Source organism: Lygodium microphyllum, chromosome 25 (genome assembly GCF_053477565.2).
Source record: "Lygodium microphyllum isolate KBCC chromosome 25, Lygodium_microphyllum_v1.1.10, whole genome shotgun sequence".
Lineage (NCBI taxonomy): Eukaryota > Viridiplantae > Streptophyta > Polypodiopsida > Schizaeales > Lygodiaceae > Lygodium > Lygodium microphyllum.
In genome coordinates, this window is record NC_141159.1 from 40,538,554 (window position 1) to 40,565,756 (window position 27,203).

A 27,203-nucleotide genomic window follows, 5' to 3' on the forward strand; every position below is an offset into this window, starting at 1 on the left:
AAATCTACATTGTTCTGGTGTTTAGTATGGCTAGTTTTACCTATCTTGGAAGTCCCATTATTTTCATTATCCATATTCATTAATAATGCAAGATACCTATTGTTATTTTTACCTTTGTGATTAACATTAGTTTTATGGCTTGTTTGACCCTTATTTTTGTTCCCCTTCCTATTAATCTGCTGAAAACCATCATCTTGGTTTTTGTCAGTTTTAGGGGGGGTAGCCTCTTTCTTATTATCAACAGTTTCATGTGTTCCATTCAGGACAATTCCTGATAAAATGGCCTATCTTGAGGCACTTAAAACAGGCATTAGGCAAATTCTTATAGATAACCAATTGGTCCTTAATAAATAACCCATTTGTATATGAGATTATCAATGATCTATCAATTTCTTACTGATATCTACTTCAATGAGCAAGTAAGGATGCCATCTCGGGTTTTTGTCAGTTTTAGGGGGGGTAGCCTCTTTCTTATTATCAACAGTTTCATGTGTTCCATTCAGGACAATTCCTGATAAAATGGCATGTCTTGAGGCACTTAAAACAGGCATTAGGCAAATTCTTATAGATAACCAATTGGTCCTTAATAAATAATCCATTTGTATATGAGATTATCAACGATCTATCAATTTCTTACTGATATCTACTTCAATGAGCAAGTAAGGATGCCATCTTGGGTTTATATCCATACATGGCCTTTGACCAAGTAATCTTCCTATGGGGGCAGCCAAAATTTTCAGAAATGGATAGAGATTCCATGGAAAATTTGGGAATTCTACCCAAAGAAGAACATGTGTCGATTTTGGTCCTATCGGGTCAAATTTCGAGGTCCATTTCAGAAAAGACAAATGTGAGTTACGTAGCATCCATTGGCCATAGCTCACCAGAGTTAAGGCTGCTTGTTTAGACTCCAACAAAAAAAAGAAATAGTTATTCGGTAGGTATTGCATGCTAATCGGTTTGCACCCAATTGATTCCCAATTATTTCTAACAACCCACTTCCTTAGGCAGTCAATCGATGGGCAAGCACCATGACACAGACCTAACAATGCTCTTGACTGATAGGTGCAATTACATTTCTTCAATTCCAAAGCAGGGACTAAGAGAGGAACCTTGTTACCCGAGAGGCTTGAGGGTGGGTTACCTTGATGACTTGCTCCCTGATTACCCCCTCTGGGGAAAGTCCAACACCTTCCTATCCTCCATTGACACCTTCACCAACCATTGGTTTATTGTAATGAGTAATGCGGGTCTACTGTGGAAAATTATTTGTCTTGTCAGTAGCGCCTCCAAACTCATGAGGGCACTCCAGTAAATTGGTGATGCACCCTCTGCTGGCTCCCAAAAGTTTCGCAATTCCTCCCTGGGGTGCTGCACCACCATCCAAGGCCCAACCTTCACCACCATGGTTGTTGGCTTCTCCACGATTCCAGATGTTGTGCCCTCCATTATTCAGATACTGCGTTGGGAGACCATTAAAGAGGGGGTTCCCCACAATTTGACCATACAACCTTTGGAGGGACCCAACCATCCCTGTCTCGTGTAGGAAGGCAATTGAATGAGTTTTGGTGGATGAAGGGTGACGGGACGGATCCAACCTAGGGCATAGTGGTATGCAAGTTCGCTGTAGATGCTCCAAATGCTAATGAGATTGCCAACATACCTAGAGGTGCCTCCATGTGGGAGGCATGTGGTACCAGGTTCTCCCCAAGGCGGAAAGGGGTGCAAGCTTCTAGCGTGAGATTTGCACGGCACAAAGAAAGAAACAGAAAAGCAACACAGAGAGGAGGCTTGGATCTTGAAGATGAGAAGTTTCATATGAGGACACAATAAGCTAAGGTGTGAGACTACACTTTTTGGAGATAGGGGTTCATTGGATAAGGAAACTCTTGAAGGTTGAAGCATCATTAGGGGTTGTAATCGTCAAAGTTCTTTGGAGGAATAGAAATACATCGGTTATGAGTAATGAATCCGAAGACAAAACGGATGTAATTGTGAAATGTTTGTGCAGTGTGTTCAAAGTTAGCCATAAACTCCTGAAAAGGGCATGTGCCCCGTGGGCCGTCGCATGTAAATGTACAGCTGAACAAATTTTTATTGATATGAATATTATATATATATATATATATATATATATATGCATTTGAAAGGAAAGTACTTCACTGCAGATTCAATCTGCCATTATGTACAAAAGATATCGCAGTGCTTTCTTGGTGTGCAAAATATATCGCAGCACCTTCTCAGTGTGATTGCTGACGAGTGTTTCGACTAATTACGGATGCGCCATATTAATGTACAAGCAGCAGCTGCCTCACTAATTAGCCTAGCTAATTACATGTTGATTATGCCTAACTGCAGAGGAAGAAGTATTATTCATCCTGCAGAAAGCTGGAGCAGCTGAGGATTCACCTTTATCAAGTAGTGTCGCAGTCCTGTACTTGATCTAACTAGAAGCTAAAGCTGTTCCACTATAGCTTAATCTTACATGATCAGCTTCATGATCTGCAAAGCTCTCAGAAAACCTTCTCTGGCGAGTGAAGAGGGCCTCTTTGCGGTCCTCTAGCTTCGAGTGCATCCGAGAATTGGATAAGGTAGCAGAAGCTGCAATGGCAGTGGTCTGCTCATCATTCTCTTCTTCAGAGTATGCCCAAACAGACCTCCCCAGCCTCGCAGGATAGTAGCCTAGCCCTGTGATCTGATCATAATCACGCAAACTAGGAGAATCAGATATTTCTGCATACACTGGGACTGGATGATTAGGTGAATTATGGTCACTAAAAAGGCCTTCCGATGCGGAGTGTCTCCTCCTCCTCATGGGGGAGGGGGATGTCCCTAATTTCACATCAGATTGATCCACTATAGACATAACATTGGCACTCCTCTGTTTGATGTTCATTCCGTCTTTCCCAACATAGCTCTCAGAGAGCCTCCTCCTAAACACCACTTCTTCAGTAAAAGCATTGACATCCTGCTCGGACTGATGATCATCATCATCCACACTTACGTGGCTATGGTGGTAATAGTGGTGGTGGTGGTGATGATAGTGGTAGTGCTGATAATCATGTTGTGCTCCAAGTAGGGGACCCTGACCTGCGTGATCTAATGTGTACTCTTCCAGCTCATTGTCCCCATGGCTGACAGTACCCTTGGAGCTACCCTTCACAGCCTTGGATATCTTATGGAAAAGCTTCTGGAAGGCAGAGAAGGGCTTTCTGAGATTACCCTTCCCCTGATGCAGGATTTTTCCACCATAGCTCTCTGTATGCAATCGGAGGGAACCACCAGCTACTGGCCTCTGCATATTTTGACCATCAATTCTGTACTGATCATGCTCATCCATGAGACCAACCACATGGTCATGGTGGTCTGAGTGAAAGGAATCCATGGGTTCACTATCAAGTTTCAGATTCCTCATCATCCTATTGCTGTTTACGTCAGAGCAAAGGAAATTCGGCATGCCAGCTAATCCACCATCAAGCTTCTTGTTCCTCATCATCCTCTTGCTGCTTATGCCTGCTGGTTCTTCTGATTCAGCTGCCTCTTGCTGTAATTCAACTTGCTGGAGCTGCTCCACAAGCTGGGCCATTTGATCCCTCAATCTTGAGAGCTCAAAAGCGTCATATAGAGAAGTGAGCTTGGCTTCTTTGTTGGAACTAGCAGGTGCAGGAGGCGTTGAATTTGCATCTAGGTGCTCAGCCTGCATTAGGAGAAGCAAACAAGTAACCTCAGTTATTGCCATTAACATATGATAAAATTAAGCGACCAAATGCCTCCTGTAATAATAAGATTAACACCAAATGCCTCTTGTAAAAAAATCTAAGATAAGTCAATCTATCAAGTATATTGATGTATGTGAAGCCTATTCTAGTAAAATTCTGAGCATTAATGTAATGTACATTAAATAAATAAAAGAAACAATAATTTATTTACTGAGTATACCTGGTTAGTAATTCAGGAAACAATAGTGGAAATGGCATATAGCACAATTATGTAAGGAACAATAATTGGGCTTAAATGAGTGGAAATCAGTGGCACTTACATGCACTTCTGCCTGCATCTTCTGCTCCTGCTGCTGTTCCTTCAAAGATTCTGTGTAAAATCGAGACTTGGCAGGTCCAGCTGCAGCAGCATCAATGGCGGAGTCATGAGGGGACGATGATGATGGTGGTAGTGTGATGTGGAGAGAGGCAATGGCAGATCTCTTGGTGGGAGCCACGACCTCACCAACAGCTCGCTGGTGCCACACCCAAGCGGCCGCCTTCTGCTTTGCGAGCTGGAGCTCGTCTGCATCTGCGCCATTGTACGTCCCATGGGGATCATTATCACGAGCTGCTTTTCTGAAGGAATGGTCATCCAGCGACGTGCGGAGGGGATAGGAATGGCGCTTGGGTCGCGCAGCAGGAGAGAGGAGGGTAGAGGGGTCTAAGGACTTGCGGGACCGGTGGGCATGGCCGGATAATGAGGGTCTGCTGGACTGAAGGCTGTATTTCTTACTCATGACTGAGAGGGGAGGGAGGAAAAATTCGCTGATGGTCAGCTTATCTTTTGTCGAGAGAGAGAGAGAGAGAGAGAGAGAGAGAGTCAGCTTACTTTGTCTGATGCACACAGCAGCTATAATGAACGAGAGAGAGAGAGAGTGTGTGTGTGTGTGTTTTAGAGAGAGAGAGGGAGAGAGAGTATCGGACCTCGGTTTATCTGTCTGGTTGCTGTATGATATCATACTGTGAAGGAGCGTCTAGAGATAATTCAAACGCCATCGTGCATATTGCAATTCGCCAGAGAGAGAGACAGAGAGAGAGATTAGTTTACTTTATCTTGTCTACTGCAATGCTATACTGTAAGCAAGGAACGTGTCAAATCCCATCGTGCATATTGCCACAGACGGGAGAGAGGGAGAGAGAGAGACAGAGAAAGAGATATTGAATCGTGACTTTAGATACAGAGAGGGAGCCGGGGGTATATCCTATGGGTGAGTATATATATCTCCTAAAGTCCAAACACGTCGTCTTGCTTGCCGCGGGATACCTCCAGACTCCTCGCGCCGTGTCCTCTTGCTCTTTTTCTCGATCCAGCTCTCAGCTGGCGTCACACATCTCCCCGTTATGGCATCCTGCAGGGTTCGGGAAAAGACGGGTTCGCCTCAACCTAGAACTGCAAAATCGCAGACACACGCAAAGCCATGCAGCCCCATGGGCCCATACCCTACATACATGCATGCATCCATGCATGATACGCGCGACATAGCCCGGCTCATTGTCCTTTGTTCAAAGAGGCTAGAAAGAACACCGTGTTCGTGTCTCCACCGACTGCGGGGCTTTCATCCCGTCCTCTCAAATCGTCCGACGTGTAGACCTATAATTATTATATCAGTAATATATCAGTAATTACCGACAACCCTGTCTCCTTCTTCGTATTCGGACCTGGCGCTTTCACCCCCTTGCCTCTTAAATCCACAGCCCCGTCTCCTTCATATACTGTGGCGCCGCGTACCTGTACTTGTGGGAAGCTCACAGCCTCGCGACTCGCGAGTCGCTGCCTCACACAAGAGCCGCGTGTGGGCGAATATTGAATAATATGGATTATAATATAATTATAATTTATGCTTTCCTTCTCCGTCGCGCAATCTTCTGGGCTAGAGAGGGACGTCAATTTCACAAACAGGTGCTTGGAGGAGCACCGTCCACCCATGCATGCTCTTTCACCATTCACGTTAGACCAACCAAGTAAAACCCCCTTAGAGCTTGGTCCCACGTGGGATCAACAAAGATTGCATAAAAATTTCCTCTATCGGGAAAACTCTTTAGAGTCCAGTCACACTATAGGGTATTGAGCCCTATTGAGCTCATAGCAGTCATGCCACATGTGATAGCTCAATGCTATTCAATTGTTCTAGCCATCATTGCTTGAACTATTTTGGAAGCGTATCCAATTAGTACTCATTCTGATAGTATCACATCTAGAGTCTTGATTAGACTTTCAAAGTGAAAATAGCCATACTTTTAGTGAGTACAAACTTGGCAAAAGAACATGTCACACTATGTTTGCGTGATTTGCAAGGCTCTCACAAAGTCTAGTCCTGCAACATGACTCCTTCATAATCATGATAAATCACATAGCCAATCGAACTGAATAAAGATATATATGGAGCAAATAGAAAAGAAGAGACATCGATATAATATCCGATGAAGTTTAAAGAGTAAGAACAATGAAGCATCACAACATGCACTTCCATATGGAGCTCAAGCTTCCCGATCACTCCCATATGGAGCTCAAGCCTCTTGACCACCCCTGAGCTTATGTCATGTATATGACCAGGGATCCCAATTTTACTCTCACTCTCAATCTCATTCACAATCATAATCTTTTCTAGATGATGATGAATTGTCTCGATTAGCTATCTTCTATATGAATTCGTGAATTGCCTTAGAATCATAGTATCAATTGTACAAGTCTTCTTGAACTATGTATTCCTCAAGAAAAGCATGTTTTAATCTATAACATATCAAATTAGATGTATACACGTGACTCTTAATCCTACTTTCAATCTCAATTATTATAATCGAACTCAATAACATAAGAGAAATAACCATACATAATGCAAAAAGAGAAGAAGGACCATAAACTCCATGTATCTATATAGTCTGTCATAAAGTAGTCTGCCACTTGTCCTATCATAACTTTCTCTTACGGACTCAGAATATAGATGTTTAGTTACTCAAATCGACCAGAAAAAGTTCGATCAAAAGGCAACACGAACAAAATTGCAAAATTAGGCTTTTTAAAAGAGAAAACAATGATTTTATGTCAAGTATCATTAAAAATATATATTTTTTATTTTTTACGACTTATGCATATATTTTAAGCTCTCTAGTATAATTCATTTTTAAAAAAAATATTTATAAAAATATTATTTATAATCAATATGAGTATATTTAATCTTTTCAAACTACATAGTTTGAATAATATATATATTAACAAGTTTTAGATATGTATTTTGATTACAGTACTATTTATTTATTAAATTAAAATTGACTAAATAATATAATACACATAAGTTTTTACATAAAAATATTATAAAATTAATATATTTTATAATTTTATAGAGAATATCATTATATTCGATCCCTCTTCAAAAGCTTTGTAATCACAACTTAGCTACCTAACATATAAATAACATTTGATTTCTGCAAACTTTACTTCTAAATCTCATTTATTATTGTCAAATAAAATTTAGGCTCATTAAGCTAAAATATCAAAGAAAAATGTAAAAAACTTATATTTTAGATTGCCTCTACGTTTATTATCATAACTTGAATGTGGTTGTAAACCTTGAGCATCACTTACATGAATATTCTTATTCAAATCCATTTATAGCTTCACAAGAATAGAGTCTTCAAATCAAGAGTCCTTTTATAAAGTCTTCTCAATAGCTTTCATCATCTTCATAAAGTCTCACAAAGAGTCTTTTGGGTAGTTAGACATCTTTTTCATGGTCCTTCACATTTACTCTTCATAAAATGATCATACAAACTTGACAAAATAACATATCACACTTTGTTTACTTGATTTATAAGGCTCACACAAAGTCTAGTCTAAGCTACACATGACACCTCCCTAATAATGTGGTAGCATGAGCTTTTTTGCTATAAGTGCTGGAAGGGGCAAGAAATCCCCACTCTTCCCATTGTCATCCCATGCAATAGAGTGACATTGGGTTAACCAACCTCCACTCCCCATGCACTTACCACATGCGACCCAACTCTTCCTTTCTAGCGTTTACTTTTTAGGGTGAGTAACTTTTCTTTTACATGGTTATTACATGTCCCAATCTTTGTCATCCATGTGAATCCACAAGATCCATTCTTAGCCATCATTATCTCATAGTTGTGATCACCTTGATAACAAAACACAACAATGCACAAAAGCGTCAAAGTGTATAAAATCTCATCATCTCCCTATCTTCTCTTAATTCCTACAAGAATTCAAGCATTATTTATTTTAAGAACTTAGAACTACACTATAATGAATTAAACCAACATAAAAAATAGCATCATGTACACGATATCATATTCTAGGAGACTTTAATAAATAATATGAAATATCGCAAGCAAAATGCACAAATGGACTATGAAACAACAATGAGACTGGCTAAATATTATTATGTATCTAACTAAGTATTCTTGGTAGATTTACAATATGTATATTGGCCAAATACTATTATATATCTAATGATAAATATTAAGTAATTTGCAAGCATGCACATTAAGAGTTGAAAGCCAAAATTTAACCTTCATTACAAAAGAAGCGAACTAAATCTAAGATATAGTTCCTTATGCACTAATAGGGTCCTTACCTAAAGTCCAATATCTAAGATATAGTTCCTTATGCACTAATAGGGTCCTTACCTAAAGTCCAATATCATTGGATCTAGTAGCCTTATTGGATCTAGCCTCCTCCTCTCCCTCCATCACTTTGAGACATCATACATATCAACTTCAAGAAAAAGTTATCAATGCTTAGCATAATGAATGACTTAACAATTTATAAGTAACTCATTCTATATAGTTAATCTCACAACATGATGACATTATTGGTCATGAGCATGTCTTGAATGCTGAAGTGCTTCCATGCATCTCACCTATTGTGTCAATAATGATGCACAATCTCCAAGGGAGACAATGGTTAGCCCACAAGATCAATTTGTAAAATAACAACAATATATATAAGCATTAGAAGAAATAAAAAGGCTAGGTTCTTACAAACTTAACCTCCCAAGATACGAGATATCTTGATCGGAAGCATTTGATCTTCTAAAGTCAAGCACCAAACCTACATTTTGATTTTTAAAAATGAACATAGTCAAAATACAAGACTTCAAGAACTAAGATGAAGATAGTGAAGCACACCTTGCTCTATTGCAACTCAAAGAAGGGGTCTCTTTGGATTCATGGTAGCCTTGCACACTCTTTCTTTACTTATAGGTGCAAAGGTATGGGTTCTCTATCTTGTCTATCTACCTTGCTTTCCTTTTTTCTTACTTCTCTCTCTTGGGGAAAATGAAAAACATGAAAATATTTCAAGACTTTAGACTTCTAAATGCAATGACCACCAAAAATGGTATAGAGCAATATATTGCAATAGAAGTGTGCTTATAGATGCACGATGTGGTGCATATAGATGCAATAGAGATGTTCTTATAGATGCATGATGAAGTGCATATCGATGTGTGACAAAGTAAAATTTTAGATTTCTAACCAATTTCTTGACAGTTTGGATTTCAACATTATACATAGGATGTCATCATCTTCTTTGATCAATAGGTCTCTTGCCTCCTTAGCCTCCTTGTCCAATGATGACAATGAAACGTTTTTCCTTCATCGAAGATCCTAAAGGGAATTCTGGAAGCCCATGTAAGTGCTGGTCATGTTTTTTTATCCCTCACATAAGTACAGCATGATGGAGGATTGAAGGTGATATTGTGGCATTGAGTTTGAGTCTCATTCTACATCCCTACAATGATCCCAATTTACCTCAACTTATTATAGGCCTTACAGGGTGTTCTCAACTTAAGAGGGAGAAAGCATGACATTTAATGTAGTTTATAGGGTCATCATAGATTGGTATAGCCACTTTCAAGTGGTTTTTACTCTTATAGGTGGATTCTACCTAATAGGGATAAATAGAGAATTTCATATAGGTGTTTCAAACTTATACAAGTACTTATAGATATCTCTACCACTCTTGGAGTGGTACTACAAGTTCTATAGGTACCCTACAAGTGCAGTTTAGTGTTACACATGGTTTGGCACAAGAAATACCACTTATAGGTGGACTTATAGGTGTAAACAAGTGTAATGTCTCCTCCCCCCCGTGACCCCCGTACTATCCCCCCCATAAGAACTCCCCCCCTTTAATTTTCTTTAAATTTTTTTGAAAATCTTTTATCCCCCTCTCTCTCCGTGCCGACAGCACATCGGGGAGGGAGAGGGAGGGAGTGAAGTCTTTGATGGGGGGGCATGTAGCCCCCCAAATGGCGGGAGGCGCCATCCTCCCCCCCTATAACCATCTCCCTTCCCCCCCACCTCATAAGGGGGCATAAGCTTCCCCTCCCTCCGGCTGGACACAGCGCAGAGTAGCACCCCCTCCCTGCGGCAGCACAGCAGCCCCGGGGGCTTCCGACAAGGAACTCCCCCCCCTGTGAGTAGAAGGAGAGAAGGAGAGGGAGAGAGAGAGAGAAGAGAGAAGAAGAAGAGGTAGAAGGAGAGAAGAGAGAAGAAGAAGAAGGAGAAGAAGAGGTAGAAGGAGAGAAGAGAGAAGAGAGAAGGAGAAGAAGAAGAAGAAGAAGAAGAGGTAGAAGAGAAAGAGGAGAGGGAGAGAAGAGAGAAGGAGAAGAAGAGAAGAAGAAGGAGAGGGAGAGAGAAGAGAAGAAGAGAAGAAGAGGGAGAGAAGGAGGTGAAGAGAAGAAGAGGAGAAGAAGAGAAGAAAGAGAGAGAGAAGAAGAGGAGGGAGAGAGGGAAGAAGAAGAAGAGGAAGAGGAGAGAGAGAGAAGAAGAGTAGGAGGAGGGAAGAAAAGAAGAAGAGGAGGAGAAGTGAAGAAGAAGTAGAAGACGTAGAAGAAGAGAAGAGAGAAGTAGAAGAAGAAGCAGAGGAGGTAGAAGGAGAGAAGAGGGAAGAAGAAGAAGAAGAAGAAGAAGAGGTAGAAGGAGAGAAGAGAGAAGGAGAAGAAGAAGAGAGGGAAGGAGAAGAAGAGAAAAAGAAGTAGAAGAGGAAGAGGAGAGGGAGAGAAGAAGAGAAGGAGAGAGAGAAAGTAGGAGAAGAAGAGAAAAGAAGAAGAAGAGGAAGGAGAGAGAGAGAGAGAAGAAGAGAAGGAGAGGGAGAGAGAGTAGGAGAAGAAGAAGAGAAGAAGAAGAAGATGAGGAAGAGAGAGAGTAGGAGAAGGAGAGAAGAAAAGAAGAAGAAGAGAGAGAGAGAGAGAAGAGGAGAAGAGAAGAAAAAGAAGAAGAGAGAGAGAGAGAGAGAGAGAGTTGGTGAGTGGTGAAGGTTCGAGGAGCCACACTTAAGCCAACCCCTCATCGGTGAAGGACCCCTTCCCATGACCTTTTCTTCCCGAGTCGGTCATCTTGAAGGCCGTTAAGGTCCGGACTATCCAAACTCTGCGTGGAAAATGGCTCCCAAAAAGAAAGTCACGGGAAGCGTAGGTGCCAAAGCTACCATTGGTACCGGTAATGCAGGAGAGGCAAGCGAAGCGACCAATGCAACGAATGCCCCTACGATCACAAATCAAACCCAAGTGCTTTAAGCTTTATAATTAATTACGTATTATTTCTCGTGGAAGAAATGAAGGGGTTAGCTACGTGCATGGAACAAGGATGAGTCTTAGGATTTTTGTTTGCTCTAAGCGCTAGGTTGCATGCGTGAAATGGTAGAGTATGGAGTTCGCATAAGTTTATATACATGAAATGGTAGAGTATGGAGTTCGCATAAGTTTATATGCATGAAATGATAGCTTTTACACACATAGAGTGATAAGGTTTTCGCATTATTTCACATAAAATAATAGCTTTTAAACCAGTTCAATGCATGAATAGTCATTTAGAATTCATGCTTTGCAATCATGATTAAAATAAACGCATGAAATGTTAGTTTCCGTTCGTAAGATGCATTTGCACCGTTGGATAGAAACCTAGACTTTCATATACGCAAGTCACATGTGTTCCAGTGCATTAGAAATAAGTATTCGTTGCCAGGTATGAAGAGAGTTAAAGGTCAGTTAGGATGTACAAATATACTAAATGCACCATGTGCATGATGGGTAAGGTTGATTGGAAAACTCTGCATAGTACCACACTAAGAGAGATGGAAGGGATGCATGCATCTAGACTGTATCTTGAAGGCCTAGATGAGGAATCTTGCATTGCCAAGTGTGTTAATTGAACTTGGTTAGAACTGGAAGAATAAAAGTCCCTTGGTTGGGTTGCGAATAAGGCATGTCTGTTGCCTTGATTGACCAATTAATGCTTGGGTTAGGTTAAGATACCATAAGGTAAAACCCAAAGGAAAGGGCAAGTCAAAATAAGTTAACCCACCAAGAACATTTGCTTGCATAATCTTGTTTGAGATTATTGGGATCTCGCCAAGTCGCAAAAGATCCGAGATCGGATGTTGGGAGCATCTGGGAAAAAGACCCAGGATCGGATGTTGGGAGCATCCGGGAAAAAGGAGTCACATCTTAGCAGTTGGTCGTACAAACGACCTCTGAAATGTTTGTGATTGTACACTTAGGTACATTATTTGATCTCCTTTGCTCAAGGAACTAATTCAAGGTAATACACTTAATACTTGAGGTTAAAAGCCTAGAGGGAGAGGCAGGAATAGTTACCTTCGACTCTTTGCCTGGCCCTATTCAAGGGGATTGTTAGCTGCGCCAGGTATATGGACCTCAACCGCTGCAAGACCTGTAAATCCCTTGCCTCCGGATCCCGCACAAGAGACCGACGTGACTCGAGATGGGATCTCGAGGCCCGTGTACTAGTCTACGGGCGGAACTTGGAGCAGCAATCCTATAGATTGTTGGGATAGCCTTCAGGCATGATACTTGAGATATTCTGGGATACGGAAGGATTATTTCTGTAGAGGCAGAAAGGGACACTTAATTCTCCTGTATGGGCAGGAGACAAACATTAATTTGAAGATAAGTTAAGGAAGTGTTTAATCTTGTTTTATCTTGTCTTCGTGTCTGTGTCCTAAATTATATAAAGGAACCTGTGATTAATGGGTTAATTAAGGAAGCTGCTTTTATGTGTCAAACATAATGTGGTAGGTAATTAGATAACTAAAAAAACCCTCGAGAGAAGCGTGGTAGATGTGACCAATGGGTCTATCCTATGGAAGGGTGGTCTCGGTTAGCCGAGAGCTTTCCTCAATGGAATTTATTTGATGTGAATGTTAGTTAGACAAGGACGTTAGAACTTGTAAGTTGAAACCCTGATTCATACCGTTTTAGGGGATCGGAATGGGACTATGCCCTACGGGCAGAGAGGTTGAGCGATGCCTCCCTCTTGTTTCCCATTCTCTTTGAAACAAGTGCGACATGAGTCTGCTTGGGTCCAGTTGTATCTACGCAAAGTGGAGCGGCTGTCGACCGACACTAGAAGGCTATTAGGAAGACTCGATTGCTAGGAACTCGGACTTCAGATCGATCCTAATGAGAATGGCCGGATGAGTTCTGGTGAGGCAGACTCGAGAGACCCTAGTTGGCAAACCCCGTGTCATTCCTTGGGAGTGCCGGGCGACGTCTTCTAGATTGATCTCTCGATGGGCTACTAAGACGTATCCCACAATTTGAGGGGTGGGCATGTTACAACAAGGTCTAGATACATACTTGAATAGTTCTTGATAAACAATTAAATTTGATTCCATGATCAATAAGAGTAATTCTAAAAGAAATCGGTGATCATAGTGTAAGAAGCTGGGAAGAATAAGGATTTAAGAAGGTGTAAATAAATAAAGATGCCATGTCACACTAACATAGGTATAAAAGAAGGGGACATGTAAATTTTCTCATCTTTTGACACATTAATATGTTACTATCCTTCTCCTCTTTACCTTGCGCTTAGCTTCAATGACTTCTTTCTCTTTCTTATCTTTCTCTCACTTATTCTAGTCTTTCTCTTTCCTCATCGCTCTCTTTCTCTCGCTTGTGCACTTCCTCTTCTCTCTCTTTTGCAATCTTCTCTCGAGTTCACTTCTTGACAAGTGGTATCAAAGCATTTGTCTTTTGATCGATTTTTCTTCATTTCAATTCAAAATTTTCTTCATAAAAACCAAATTTAGACAAGTACTACATGTACTTGACATAGACAATGACTACAAGAGGTTTGCGAGTAATCTATAGTTAGCAAGTGACTATATCTAGAGATCTTCAAGGGAAGATATGGTGGCAGAAGGCTAAAATTATAGCTTATCATCAAAGTTTCATGGAAATTTGAGGACGTAATTTGGTCAAATGGGAGTTAACTGAGTTTAAAAGGGAAATAAACAGTGGTTACTTTCCAAGTGGAGCTTCTCTTTCTCTCTCTTCCAAGCTTTTGGCTAAAGCTTCAATGGTGGCTATGCCAAGAAATACTTCAAGCTTATTCTCCAGTGAACCATTTCTTTTAGCCAACCATGGGGCAAAGATTCCTCATCTCTTGCACATTAGATTGAGCACCAATGTCAAGCAGTTGATGGAGAGAATGGTACAACATTTAGTTCAAAATTTGCACTAATTTCCCTACTCATTGCTCATACTTCTTTTGCTGTAAATCTTTTCTTGACTAGTTACACATCATTGGCACCCTTAGTGAGGAATACCTTCAGCAAGTTTTAGTAAGATTGGAGCCCTGATCTTCATTCCCTTTGCTGGAAACCCTAAAACACAGCAGGCCATCCATAGCCACAGTCCTGGAAGCTTAAAGTTCTTCAATCTTTAAGTCTTCTCAACCTCCAAGACTTCTCTACCATCATTTTGAAGCTGAATGGACTCCAAGATTGAAGACATTGCAATGATTTCAGCTTATTGAGAATTTGGAGCTCATATTGAAGGTCTATTTTGAGGCTTTTCTTTAAGAGGCTTGAATCTTTAACATTCAAGTGTTCAAGTAAGCCTGGGGCATTGATTCTTCATGGATTTGATCATATTGGAGCCTATATGGGCTAATCTTATGGATCTTTCAAGCTTTATGATGGATTCATGGTGAATTGTGGAGGATTTTTTCATTATTTGGATTAGAGCTGACATTAATCATCTTCTTCAAGCTTAATCAAGGTATTCGTCTACTTGCTTAATCTCTGAAATCTCTCAATAATCCACTTGCTTAAGCTTTTCCACTTTTTGTTAAGAGATTATTGGTCAATTAATTCTTTGAATTGATCAATAGATCAAAGATTAGTGCTCTTTCTATTAATCATAGCTAACATTGAATCTCAGCATTCATTCAATCTTATTTCATCATAGATATCATTTATAAAGTTTTGATGCATAACCCTTGACTGGATTAGCTAATTTCTTTTACCCAAGCTCAAAATATTGTAAAGGGTAAGCAATCAGTGAGTCACTGAATTACATTGGTGAGACCCTCTTCCCATCCAATTTTTTAACATTTCAATCCTATTGTATTCCATGAAAAGGAATGAATGGATATTTAAAATATGCATCATACATTGATTGATTAGAGTAGTATGCTATTGCCATGTTGATATTCCCACCAAGGAAAAAGGTGGATGCTGGGAGAGATAGTGGAACAAAAGAGAGGTGACCCTTCCTCTTTATTGAAGATCTCAAAGGGATGCAACTAACCAACTCGAGGGAAACTTTGCCCACCTCCCGGTGATTTAGAGCTCGTGTAGGGAACCTGTCCTGCCGTTTTATCCCTCACATAGGTACAGTGAGTGAAGAATTGAAGATTGAAGTGCCTTTAAAGACTCAAGCACCTTCAAGAGCAAAACATGGTAAAACAAGGACTTTGCAGGACAATGCAGGGTATTTATAGGTCTTTATAGATACCAGCTTCATTAGTGAAGTACAGGTACAAGTACTACAGGGTGCCCATAGGTCCTATTCAGCCTCCTACAAAGGTTTGGTAGCCTTTTAGAACCACCATTTTACCCTTACAAGTGGAAACAAGATATTTATAGGTTGAAACATGGTGCAAGCCGCCTGGACAGTTCAGACTTAGAGATTGAATTGTAGATTTCTTTTTTCCTAAACTTGTTATGATGTGCTATAGCTATCTTAAATAAGCATCATTTTCTTTGCTTTTAATTAAAAATTTTGGGAATCGAAGCTTCCTAGCTCAAGTTATAGCCAATTTTTGATAGGGGATACTACCAGACTGCACTATTATGGCAGGGTATAAAGGCAAAAATAAGGCCTAGGATGAGTATGCACAAAAAATTAGAGTTTCTATGCTAGATAATATGCCCATGAGAGCCCTAAAGAGCCTTAAGTGCATGGAGAAATCGATGCACTTAACAATACCATGTGTGAACTCTAGAATAGGCATGCCCAATATCATATGGAACTATTATCAAGAGTGGAGCAGATGGTCTTGTCTACTAGTCAAATGAAGTGTTCCATTGAGAAGTTAGTGGATTCCACTACCCAAAGAAAGGCTTCCATTGACAAGTTGGTAGAATCTAATGCTCACATAATGGCTCAATTCTCCCAATGGATGCAAATACAAATGGGATCCAGAGAAGCTAAAGAGAAATCTCATTTAAATAGTCAACCCTCAGTCCCACTTCAGCCACCTAACGAAAATGGTCAAGGTCATGGAATCATTGGATGAAGGGGTATCACAAATAACCAATATGAAGAAGGTGAGACTTCACAAAGAGATGATGACTATTTGGGCAGTTTGAATGGTGCCAATTCCCAAGATTTTGGGTTGAATATCCAACTTCCTATAGGTTTTTTACCAATGGGAAGGTTTCATATTGGTTCTCAACCACCTATTGGGAGAGTTCCATCTCATTTGTGGGGGGTTCAATGCCTAATACTTATAACCAGTCTATTTTGGGACAACAAACCTTTCATGAAAGAGAGCTGAAAGATAAGTCATCTTGGCCAAATACAATGGTCAATCATCTTCACCATTTGATCTAGAGGAATGGATTTCCAAATTGGAATCTTACTTTGATATATTCCCTAGAACGGATGATATGAAGATTCATTTTTGCTTCGTTGCATTTGGAGGGATTTGCGCATACTTGATGGAGGTACATTAAGAAGGAGAACATACTTGTAGAGAATTGGGATGCATTCAAGACACTTATGGCTGAGGTCTTTGTCTCTCCTCTTGAAAAAGAGAAATTGGCATGGAGATGGTATGGTTTAGAGTAAAGAGGCCTAAGTGTAAGGGAGTATACCAACCAATTCCTCAATCTTACCATGTATGTAGAGAGCATATATGATGAAGCTAAACTCCACAAGTACATGTATGGTTTAGAGTCATCCTTATCAGTTAATGTCATGGCGCAAAACCCTACCACTCTTTTTAAAGCAATTGAGCTTGCGAAGCACTATGGAAGAAAATATAGAAGGGAGACGTCATTTTAGCCTATTATGGACAGACAAGGACCATTTTCAAATAGGGACAAGTTGGCAATGTTTATGGAAATAATCATGCGCCAAGTGGGAGCTTAAGAGTCTGGAATCCACCATTCATTACTTCAAGACCTCAAAGCAATTTCAGGACAACAAACAGTCCTAAAATTGATTTCAAACAAGGGGACAACAAGCCAAAATCTATTTCAGCCAATATGAATCCCAAGTCTATTCCTATGGATCTCTACAAAGAAAGAAATGAAAAAGGTTTATGCTTCAAATGGGGAGAAAAATATACACCTGATCATGCCACAAAGTGTGTGTACAAAAATGCAAAAGCCGAGGTTCATAGTATGTTAGTCTTTGAGGTTGTGAATATGATATTGATGAGGCTCATGCAATTGTACCTGCTACTAAAAATAATGATCTTAAGGAAGAAGTTGGGCAATAGTACATTTATTATTTGGCCGAATCTTTTACTTTTGATCTAGGTGGGAGTGTTCCTTTTGACCCAGATGGGACTTATGATGGGCCACTTCTTTTGATCTAGGTGGGAGTGTTTCTTTTGACCCAGGTGGGACTTATGATGGGCCATTGCTGCCACTAGTTTTTTCATTTCCATGGATGCTTAGACTAGTTCTAAGAGCCCTAATACACTCCGTATGAAGGATAACATTCATGGGAAGGTCATGTTCATTTTGATAGATAGTGGTAGTACACACAGTTTTGTGAATAAGTCCATTGTGGACAAGCTGAATTGTCTTCCCAGTGACTTACAACAACCCATAAGAGTTCAGGTGGCCAATAGTGAAGAAAAAATCAGCACCCAAATATGCCCAGATGTTTCTTTAAACCTGGCTAAAAATTTATGAAGAAAAAGTAAACATGATAACCTTGGAAATGGGGCCCATAGATATTGTACTAAGTTGTGATTGGTTGATGACATTAGGAAAAATCACTATGGATTTCTCACAGTTGTATGTGGACTTTATCCTTAATGGATAACTCATCCATTTACAAGGAACTTGAATAAAGAGGTTGAAGTTAAGTCCACAAATTCAGCAAGTCATCGAGCCTTAAAAGCTCTTCTTGAGGAGTATAGGGATTTGTTTGAGGTGCCTACTTCATTGCCTCCCAAGAGAGCAATAGATCACCCCATTGATTTGGAGCCTAACTCATAGCCAATCAATAAGCCACCCTACATATTGTCCAAGTGTGAGCGTGAAGAAGTAGCCAATCAAATCATGGAGCTTCTTGAAATGGGATTCATTGAACCTAGTTCTTCACCCTATGCATTTCTAGTCTTGTTAGTCAAAAAGAAAGATGGATCTTTTAGGATGTCAATGATGTAGTGTTAGCACCTACAAGTGTGTTTACCTTATTGCCTTGCAACCTTTGATGGATAGGATAGCACCTTGAGTCTCTCTCTTTTTTTTGTATGCCAGTTCTCTTCAAGGTTTGGATGTGCATACTAGCATGCTCTCTTTAAACACTCTTATCACTCTAGTTCCTTGTTTCAGTTTTACTTTATTACCCATGTCAATTTGTAGGGTCTAGGTCAAGGACATTCACCCTCTCAATGGCTTTACAGTCTTTTAATCCCTAGGAAGTCCTTGGTGCCATTTGTGGTGTTTTCCCATGTGAAGGTACACTTTTCTATCTCCTTCACTTCTCAAGTTACGGATTCTTTAGTCTATTTCCCTCATTAATATTCACTTCTTGCATGTGACTATACTTTCTTTCTTTCCTCAATGAGACAAGATTTGAGAATATCCCAGTTGCTTACTACTATGTGTGTGTGGTATCATGGATTTGATGTTGTTCATAGTTTTGTTTAGCTCAAACTTACTTACCACTCACTCGGGTTGGTCTCACACTCAAACCTTCCCCTATGGTGTCCGTGGGAAGATTTCCATGGTTGAAACCAATGAGGAACTTTCAATTGAAGTAACCCAAAGATGGTTATGATAGTGATACTGATATCCTTCTCGGAACATCGGTATTGCGCTCCAATGCAAAGTGCTCAATGTCTCCCTTCCAAGCAATAGAAGTATCCTCAAGCCATTGTTACACCGCACGAGTGCAATGAGTGAGGCTCTACTCTTATGGTTTTTCCTATAGCCAAGCTGCTTCTAATACCCCTGAGGGTTTGAACTACTCTCTAGGGTGTGTGGTTGTTATTTTCAATTGCCAAGCCCCTCTAGACACAACTTCTCTTTGTTTGGAAAGTCGTCTGTCCCTATTACCTAGCATCAAATCGGTCCTAGACCCCACTTGTTGTGGACGAAGTCCTAGATGATGTGTGAAGTCCTATTGAAATTCAATCACATTTGATTTAATCCCTAACTTGGCACTTAAGCGATTTTAACATTCCAGTATTGCGGTTTGCAACTCTCGAGGTATTGGCAATGTCGGTCGAATGGTTTGAGTTGCCACCGTGCACACTGATGTTGTGGGTCCCTATAAGTTTGGTGGTGATCAGTGTGGTTTCAATGTCCTTGCTCTTCCTAGGATTTCTTAGAAGTCGCACTTATGAGGTGATATAAGGGGTGTTCAAGGTAAGTTGCCAAGGTCTAAATTACAACTTGGTCACTTTCCACACCTAAGAGACTCACAACAAGATGCTTTAATGTTTACTCCCCAACACAGTTAATTTGTTTTGCAAAAAAGAAAATCTCTCACTAATTAAGCAGATACTTAGTATGGGTGAATGAAATTGAAGCTAAGAAAAATCAAATGCATCCTAGGCATGCACAAATTTTTTCACAATTTAAAGATTGTTTCGCTATTGATTTACCACATGCTTTATCACCTACATGTCCCGACGACCATAAAATAGACTTAATCCCTGGTTCTCAACCACCATGTAAAGTAGCTTATAGACACAATCAAATTGAACAAAAAGAAATCCAAGCACAAGTTGAATAACTATTGAATCGAGGACTCGTTAGGCCCAACAGTTCTCCTTTTGGTACACCTGTCCTATTAGTTAAGAAGAAAAATAATACCTATAGGATGTGCATTCACTATTGTGCCCTAAACAAGATCACTGTTAAGAATAGATATCCGATCCCTAGGGTAGATGACCTCATGGATAAACTAAAAGGACCCACTATTTTTAGCAAGATAGATCTCAAATCTGGATATCATTAAGTACGATTAGATACACTTGACATTTTCAAGACGGCATTTAGAACTCAATTTGTTCATTAGGAATTTCTTGTTATGCCTTTTGGTTTTGACTAATGCACCAGCTCCATTCAGCCGTATGATAAATCGTATATTTTTTAAATATCAAAATTGTGTGATTGTTTTTTCTTATGATATATTGGTTTTCAGTAAAATTGAGAATGAGCATTGTGAACATCTATCTTTGGTTTTCAAATTGTTGAAAGAGAATCAATTATATGCTAACCTTGACAAGAGTGAATTTTTTCAAACTCAAATTGAATACTTAGGTCACATTGTTTCTTCTGATGGTATTTGTGTTGATCCTAAAAAGATAGAGGCAATTTTGAATTGGCCAATCCCTAAAAATGTGCATGAGTTACGTTCTTTCTTAGGTCTTGCCAGCTTTTATAGAAAATTTGTGAGAAATTTTTCATTGATTGCATTGCCTTTAAAGAAATTATTAAAGAAATGTGTTGTGTATCATTGGTCTGACAATCAACAAAAGTCTTTTAATTTATTGAAACATGCTCTAACACATGCACCTGTTTTGCAATTACCTGATTTTAATCGACGACCATTCTTTCTAGTACTCACAGATGCTAGCGGATCACAAATTGGAGCTGTCCTCATGCAAGACTCACATCCCATAGCCTATTCTAGTTGCAAACTTAAACCCTCTGAGCTGAAGTATTCCACCTATGATAAAGAATTGTTAGCTATAGTTCAAGCCTTATGTCAATGGAAACACTATCTAATGGGATCCGAATTTATGATCAAAACTAACCAACAAAGTATTAAACATCTCCTTAGTCAGCTATAAATTTCTAACCGTCATATTAAATGGGTTGCTTTCATTCAAGGTTTCCGTCCCCTTTTCCAATATCAACCCAAAAGAGAGAATATTGTTGCCTATGCATTGAGTAGAAGACCAAGTATCCATAATAATTACATTCTATCTTCTGATTCCCTTATTCCTATGAGGGATACCTATGGCCATGACCCCAGTTTTCAAGCTGATTTGAATAAATTGTTGGTAATAACTAGATTCCAATTGATTCTTTGTCTTGTTTTGATGGATTTATATTTTATGAGAAAAGATTGTGTGTCACTGTTCAATTTAGATCATTTGTGTTGTAGAAATTCATTGTGCTCCATATCAAGGTCATAGAGGTATTATATCCACTTTAAGAACATTGGTTGAAGATTTTTACTGGTCATAAATGGAATCTGATGTTTCTTACTTTGTTTTTGAGTGTTTAATTTGCCAAAGAGTCAAGCGACACCATGGTAAGAAATATGGTTTGTTAATGTCTTTACCAATTCTTGAACATCCACGGGAACATATTTCAATGGATTTTATAACTTGTTTGCCTAATACACAAGCTAATAATGATATGATTTGGACTATAGTAGATCGATTTAGCAAACAAGTATATTTTCTACCATGCAAGAGAACATCAACTGTATCTCGGGCTGCACAATTGTTATTGAAGACTGTTTTCACTAACCATGATTTGTCAAAAGTTATTATTTCTGATTGTGATTCTAGATTCTGTAATTGTAATTTTCGGACTACTTTGTTTGCTAATTTGGGTACTAAGATTGATTTCTCATTTGCATTCCATCTTGAAACCAATGGGCAAATAGAAGCTACTAACAATACAATTTTAGATCTTTTGCGTACATACACAATTTCAAAACCACAAACATGGGATACACACTTGTATCTACTTCAATTTGCATACAATAATACACCACACACAGCTACTCATAAAGTATTTTTTGAAATCATTTATGGATATAGATTGCCTACACCTATTATATCATTGTCGAATAAAGTTAAAGCTGCTGACGATATTGGCAATACGCATGCTACTATTTTTGCTCAAGTTAAAGACATGATTGCAAAAGCCCAGCAATCATGGACTAAACAAGCTAATAAGAAAAGAAAAGCCATGAGTTTCAATGTTGGTGATTATGTATGGTTATGCATTGAAAAGAGAAGATTGCAAAGTGTTGAGAAACACCCTATTATTAAATTAACACCTAGGTTTATGGACCTTTCAAAATAATTCACAAGATAAATGACAATGCATTTAAATTAGAACTACCCCAACACTGGAAGATACATAATACTTTTCATATCAGTTTACTACAACCTTTTAGAGGCCAATTACCTATCCACCCTGTCTATGAAAACCCTCCTTTGTTAAAAGAAAAAATTGAAATCCTTAAACCTGCAACTATTCTAGACACAAACTTTATGACCACTAGAACTGGCCGTAGATATTCTAGATATTTGGGTAAGTTGAAAAATCATCTTGTTGAAGAAGCCCAATGGATGCATGCCCGTGACCTAAGTGCTTACCCCTCACAACTCGCTCCACATTGAGCTAATAGCAATTGAGGACAATTGCTATTCCACCTTGAGGGTATGATGCCAGGAGGCATATTTCACAGTGGATTCCGTGAGGTTTTTATTCCATGGTGGATTCCGTGAGGTTTTTCGATGGATTCGATAAACCTATATTTATTTGTCAGGTCTCATACACAAGGTGGATTCCTTGTGCGAGAAGTTGACGGGGACACCTGTCCTTTTCAAGCGTCAGTTTAATTTAATGTGCACGTGGGTGATTCCATAATGGGTGATTTTGCAAAATAGATATTAAATTAATAGACATTTATGAGTTTAGAGTGCACTCGAATTAAACCAAGATTAGGGTAGAGTTCCAAACTATTTAATTATTTTGTAGCTGAAGATTGCTAGGTATTCACTTTTGTGGGTTTAATTTTATTATTTTCTAAAAATTTTGAATGCTTCAGTTGATGTGTAGAGCAGGCAATAGTGGTATTGGGAAGCATCGAGCGATGGCGTGTATTCACATTACCTAGAATAATTATTATTTTTGATGGGCGTGCATCTTATTACTAAAGGCGTGGCATCAATATTTATTTAGATGTGTTTATTTATTAAAGAGCTTAACAAACATTTATTATTTTGTATGTGTATAGGTGCTCGATTTAATATTGCATTATTGGACATTATATTTGGGCACATCCCAATTTTTGGGACGCCCAAACACTTTACTCTTTATTTGGGCAAAAGCAAACACAAAAGCCAAAAGCATGCTAATTGTAAATTGAACTATTTTTTAGCTTGGAGATTAATAAATCTATAAATACATGCATTGTGAAGCGCTCACACAAGGCATGAGGGGGAGATTACACCCAATTGGTCTTCTTGTCTCTTGTTATGCAAAATCTCTTTTTGTCTTTATGAAGCTTTTTTAGAGTTCTTTGTTCTTGGGGACCTTTCAGCGTTCACTACGCATGCATACAACATCCGACTTGTACACCAAACTTCTTTCTGATTGTTTAATGCGTAAGGTCAACAACTCCTCTCGATTCAACTCCTCTTCCCAAGGTAGCACACTCCATGTGAGTGGCATATATCATGTAATGACACTATGAGTTGTTTTGTCAGCCCACAAAGCATAAGGAAGTAATCATGGCCACTCTTTTACCTTCTCTCCTCATGCTTTTGCCAATGCCTTCACAATAGTTGGATGACATGTTTCACTTTTACCATTTCCTTTAGGGTTATAATTTGAAGTTAAAGCAAGCTTTATCCCTAACCGTGCAAAGAAATCATGAGCTTCATCTACATCTAGCTCACCCCTATCTACTGTAAATTTTTCCACATAGCCATACCAGCAAAAGATCTCTTCTAAGAGAAAAGTATACACTGCATTTGTTGTCTTAGTACGCAAAGCTCTCCCTTCTAGTTGATTAGTTAAGTCTTCACAAACAAGTATAAGATATCTCATTTGCCAAATACCTGTAGGCATCGTGAGTAAATCCACCACCCACTTAAAGTGAAGAGACAATGGATATGTAGGTTGCAATCCATCCCGATGTCTCATAGATGAATACGTTTGACATGTCATACATGTTTCCACAAAGTGAGCAACATCCTTATACATACCCTGCCACCAATATCTTTCTTTGATCTTTGGAAAATTACCCCAAACACCTCTATGGCTAGCCCATAAGCTTTCATGAAATTCTTACATAACATTTATTAGTGAAGCTCTATCACCCAAAACTCACAATGGCATACATTGTTTCTTTTTAGCATGTTTCCACAAAACCCATAGGCTTTCCTCTTGATCTTCTTAAACTCCTCATCTGACCATTCATCTCTCTTTGTTAATGTACTGAGGTATTGACCAATTCTCAGCCACTCTCCTGCATATTTGTCTTCCAAAAACACTTTTACACAAGATACAAAATATCTAAAGTGTCTTCTCTTTGTTGTCCAAGCTTTTGTTAATGCTGTAGCAACTCCTTGCATTGCTAAATTCACTCTTACATCATTTTTAGCCGCAAGAAAGTCATCTTCTTCCTCCTCATCCATCATCCCATCTTCATTCTCATAGCGTGCCCGAGATAACATATCTGCCATTGGGTTATCTCCTCCTACAATATGCTGAAATTCATGGTTCAAAGATTTGATGTATGCAATCCACCAGAGCATAGCAATGTCTGGGGTAGCACAACTAGAAATCATACCCAATACCGGAACACCGAGTTTCAATGACTACACAAGCGCCCATAAAATACTCCTTATCACATTTAAGTGCTGTCACAATTCCCCATAATTCTCTTTTTGCCTGTTGATACCTTCTCTGTTGTTCAGCCATAGCACCAAAGTAAATTGCATGTCTTTGCCCTTTCTCATCATCTTGCCCAATTTCCCATCCAATCCCGATTGGGCTTGTATCAACAGTAATAATGATAGGCTTTCCATGTGCATAATTAGTCTTTCTCAATGTAGGAGAAGATTTCAATAGTTGCTTCAATTTCTTCATTGCTTTTTGATGCTTCCTTTCCCAATGAAACCTTTGACCTTTCCTCAAGAGCTGATATAGAGCATCAGCTACATGTGCAAAGTGAGGGATCTAAATCAAATAGAACACACATGCTCCCAAGAATCTACGCACTTCTGATACATTCGTGCATACATCTTGCATTCTATCAATCCCATCTATTTTTGCTGGTGATGGTTTTCACCCATAGGGCCAACACATATGCCCAACAATCAAAACCTCATCAACTCCAAAGACAGAATTTTGTCCAAAAAGAGTCTAATGCACCTCTTCTAGACACGTCAAAATCCTCTCACAATCCACAATATCGTCTGCAACAAATTGTATGCACCCATGAGCATCCATCTCTTCATTCTTTTCATCCACTGCACACCCTTTGATTGGAACATCATCCAAGAAGGGCATTGTCAATTGTGGTATAAAATCCATGAGTACTCTATACATAGAATTTGTCATGTGTGCCATTGAGTGGTTGCACCTTGCGGTAGAGTACATATCCATACTAACCCCAAGGGAATCTTCATGGTTGTGATATCCCTGCTTTCAATTGCAAGCTGAAATTGATCATATCCTGAGCAAAGATCACCCAAAGAATAGATTGTTCTGTTTGCAAAAGCCTCTACAAATTCATCAACCACAAGACCTGCACCCACATTTCTTATGGTCACTTTATTGACCGGTTTCATGTCTTGAATAAATCTCAGATCCCCATTCTTTTTGGGCACAATAAACCAACAATTTGAGTATGGGACTGAAGAGGGCTCCAATATCTTCATGCGAATTTTTTCATTTACCAAATCCATTAGCTTTGGCAAGTAAGCTTTAGGCACTGGAATAGGCCTCAAGTTCCATGGTACATGTGGCACAGTAAATATTACCATAGGAGAGACAACATTTAGATCCATACTACCTATTTCAATTTGTTGAAATCCAAACCAAAGTTTCTCACACTATGCTTGCGTAGTGGCACGACACCGTATTTATAGTTAAGTTGAAGAAGAAGAGTTGTGGCCAAGAATAGGAGCTCTTTGAGAGGGTATCTTGGCAATCCAACAATCTGGAAGCTTTCAAGATGCAATTTGATGATGTCGATCTGATCTTTGAGGTCAAGAAAGGGTGCCAGAGATGCCATGACTAATTCGCCTAGTTCTCGAATGATCTTGCTTCAATCTAAGCCTCTCGTTGAACTGAGACTCAGGGGGAGATTGCTAGAGTCTTCTACTATGATTGAGGAGGAGAGTTTAAAATTTTGCTTGTGCTTTCAAGATCTTCAAATTTAGGAGAAATTGTGCACCTTTTTTTGTCAAAAAAGGGGGGTGGCAACCTGTTCATTGTCATCTTCCTCTTAATCTTCTTCTTTTTTTCTTAAAGCTTGTAAGCTTTAAAGATTAAGGCTTTTAAACTTCCCGTACTTGCTATGTTTTAAATGGGTTTGGTCAATTGTGACTTACGACCCATGAATAGCATTTGTCTAGTGACTTTTGTGAAGGATGGCTATAGTCCCTATCAAGCCGGGAAGGGTTATGAGCTTCGAGCTATTTTATTTGAGACTTTCTCTATTTAATGGTCTAGAATTTTTCAAATCTAATTGCGAGAAGTCGAGAAGATTGGAAATAAAGTCGGAATATCACAGTGTGGCTTTGATGTAGTCACAAGGCCATAGTTGGCCATGAGTTCTCTGGTAGCCTAGTATTTCTCAACTAAGCTCTCTAGGTTAGTCAAAACTTGAAATCATAGGCAACCCATCCCCACATGCTTGCTTCCCAATTCAATTCTTGCCTTTGTTGGGTAGACAACACTAGCTTATCCTCATTCAATGGGTCTGTGTTAAGCATGTGCTATGATATGGATGAGAGAAATGCACGGGGGATTCACTAGTAGTAATAAGGAGATGTCACCTACGTGCAAGAAATATATGAAAATACCCCTTATCTACCCCCTATTTATGGGACATTACCTTATAAAATGTACCTTCCTTCCCTTAAATAACTCCCCTCCCTTACACTCATGTGATACCATACGGTAAACCCTAGTGGACCCCCTGAGGAGAAATTGAG

General features: G+C 39.3%; 1 protein-coding gene across 2 annotated transcripts; it reads right to left on the bottom strand.

Annotated features, from left to right (window-relative positions):
* Positions 1–2,142: 2,142 nt before the first annotated feature.
* Positions 2,143–4,957, bottom strand: LOC148014117 (uncharacterized). Of its 2 annotated transcripts, XM_087667138.1 has the most exons (3): positions 4,686–4,957; positions 4,040–4,542; positions 2,143–3,697 (listed from the first exon to the last, which is right to left on the bottom strand). In XM_087667138.1, the coding sequence occupies exons 2-3, from the start codon at positions 4,496–4,498 to the stop codon at positions 2,444–2,446; spliced, it is 1,713 nt and encodes a 570-aa protein (XP_087523264.1). In that variant the 5' UTR covers positions 4,499–4,542; positions 4,686–4,957; the 3' UTR covers positions 2,143–2,443. The 2 variants fall into 2 exon arrangements, with proteins under 2 accessions (XP_087523264.1, XP_087523263.1); XM_087667137.1 differs by having other exon boundaries at positions 4,040–4,957.
* Between the last annotated feature and the right edge of the window lie 22,246 nt (positions 4,958–27,203).

Coding starts and splice junctions, on each gene's coding strand:
- LOC148014117 (XM_087667137.1), bottom strand. CDS start 4,720: ATGATATCATACAGCAACCAGACAGATAAACCGAGGTCCGATACTCTC. Junction 3,698..4,039: donor AGATGCAGGCAGAAGTGCAT/GTAAGTGCCACT, acceptor CTCCTAATGCAG/GCTGAGCACCTAGATGCAAA.